This window comes from Branchiostoma floridae, chromosome 4 (genome assembly GCF_000003815.2).
Source record: "Branchiostoma floridae strain S238N-H82 chromosome 4, Bfl_VNyyK, whole genome shotgun sequence".
Classification (NCBI taxonomy): Eukaryota; Metazoa; Chordata; class Leptocardii; order Amphioxiformes; family Branchiostomatidae; genus Branchiostoma; species Branchiostoma floridae.
In genome coordinates this window covers 1,621,698-1,622,671 of record NC_049982.1, presented here as the reverse complement: position 1 = coordinate 1,622,671, position 974 = coordinate 1,621,698, and the positions used below count along the sequence as shown (strand labels likewise).

Genomic DNA, 974 nt, shown 5'->3' with positions numbered 1-974 from the left:
ATGTTCAGGGTGCACTCATAGCTAGCTCCTCGTAATTTACAGCTCGCTGACAACTCGGCCGAGCTAAATTCTTGATTTGTAAAGGGGGCTTTACCTAGATGTTGAGTCCCGGAGGAAGTATTAATGAATTTACAGCAATCAAAATCAACTCACTGATTGATTACACCACCATACAATACAGCTACATGTACAATACATTTACAATATGTTTCAGATTCCGGTATGAGGCCGAAGGTTCGGAAGGTGAAACCGAAGAAAGTCCGAGTGGAGCGGCCGGACATCTGGAGCTTCGACTCGCAAAGATTCGTGTACAGGTCCATGCATCCTGCACTTCAGATATAAACCGCCAGGAGCGCAGAGATTCGTGTACAGGTCCATTCATCCTGCACTTCAGATATAAACCGCCAGGAGCGCAGAGATTCGTGTACAGGTTCATGCATCCTGCACTTCAGATATAAACCGCTAGGTACGCAGAGATTCGGATGGGGGATGAAATTTAGATTGCTTTTAAATATCTTCAAAATATTCAAAGAATCATTTGTAGAAAATGTAAATGACTTATTACATGTCAGTGAAGGAAAGTTTGAAGAGTTGCAGTTATATTTAACACGTTGTTACCTTTGGAATAATAATCAATAATAAATAGTAATCTTCAAGCAGATATTAGTTACCCTATCATCTGCTTAGAGATTCGATAAACAAGACTGTATGCGCCATTGATTTGTTTTTAAGGGTATTGCTTGTTTTCAGTATGCTGTATTATTAGTTTGTAGTGATAACGTGTGGATTTATGAATGAGTGACTGAGACCATATTAGTGAGTGAGTGATTGAGAGTGAAAGAGCGAGTGAGCGAGCAAGCCAGTGAGTTAGCGAGTGAGTGAATACTGGAGTGTGTTGGAGTTAATCTCCAAGCAGATCCTACAATGGCATAAAATAGTACCAAAACTGGCCAAGGAGTGTAGTCAGCCAAGAG

At 40.9% G+C, this 974-nt stretch overlaps 1 protein-coding gene across 2 annotated transcripts in view; it reads left to right on the top strand.

Annotated features, from left to right (window-relative positions):
• Positions 1–693, top strand: part of LOC118414642 — a 10,780-nt gene extending 10,087 nt beyond the window's left edge. Inside the window, exon 8 of one of the 2 annotated variants that reach the window (XM_035818826.1) lies at positions 215–693. In XM_035818826.1, coding sequence (XP_035674719.1) covers positions 215–342 — 128 coding nt within the window. In that variant the 3' untranslated portion in view covers positions 343–693. The remainder of the gene's footprint in view (positions 1–214) is intronic. The other variant, XM_035818827.1, reaches the window with a different exon arrangement.
• Positions 694–974: the final 281 nt, after the last annotated feature.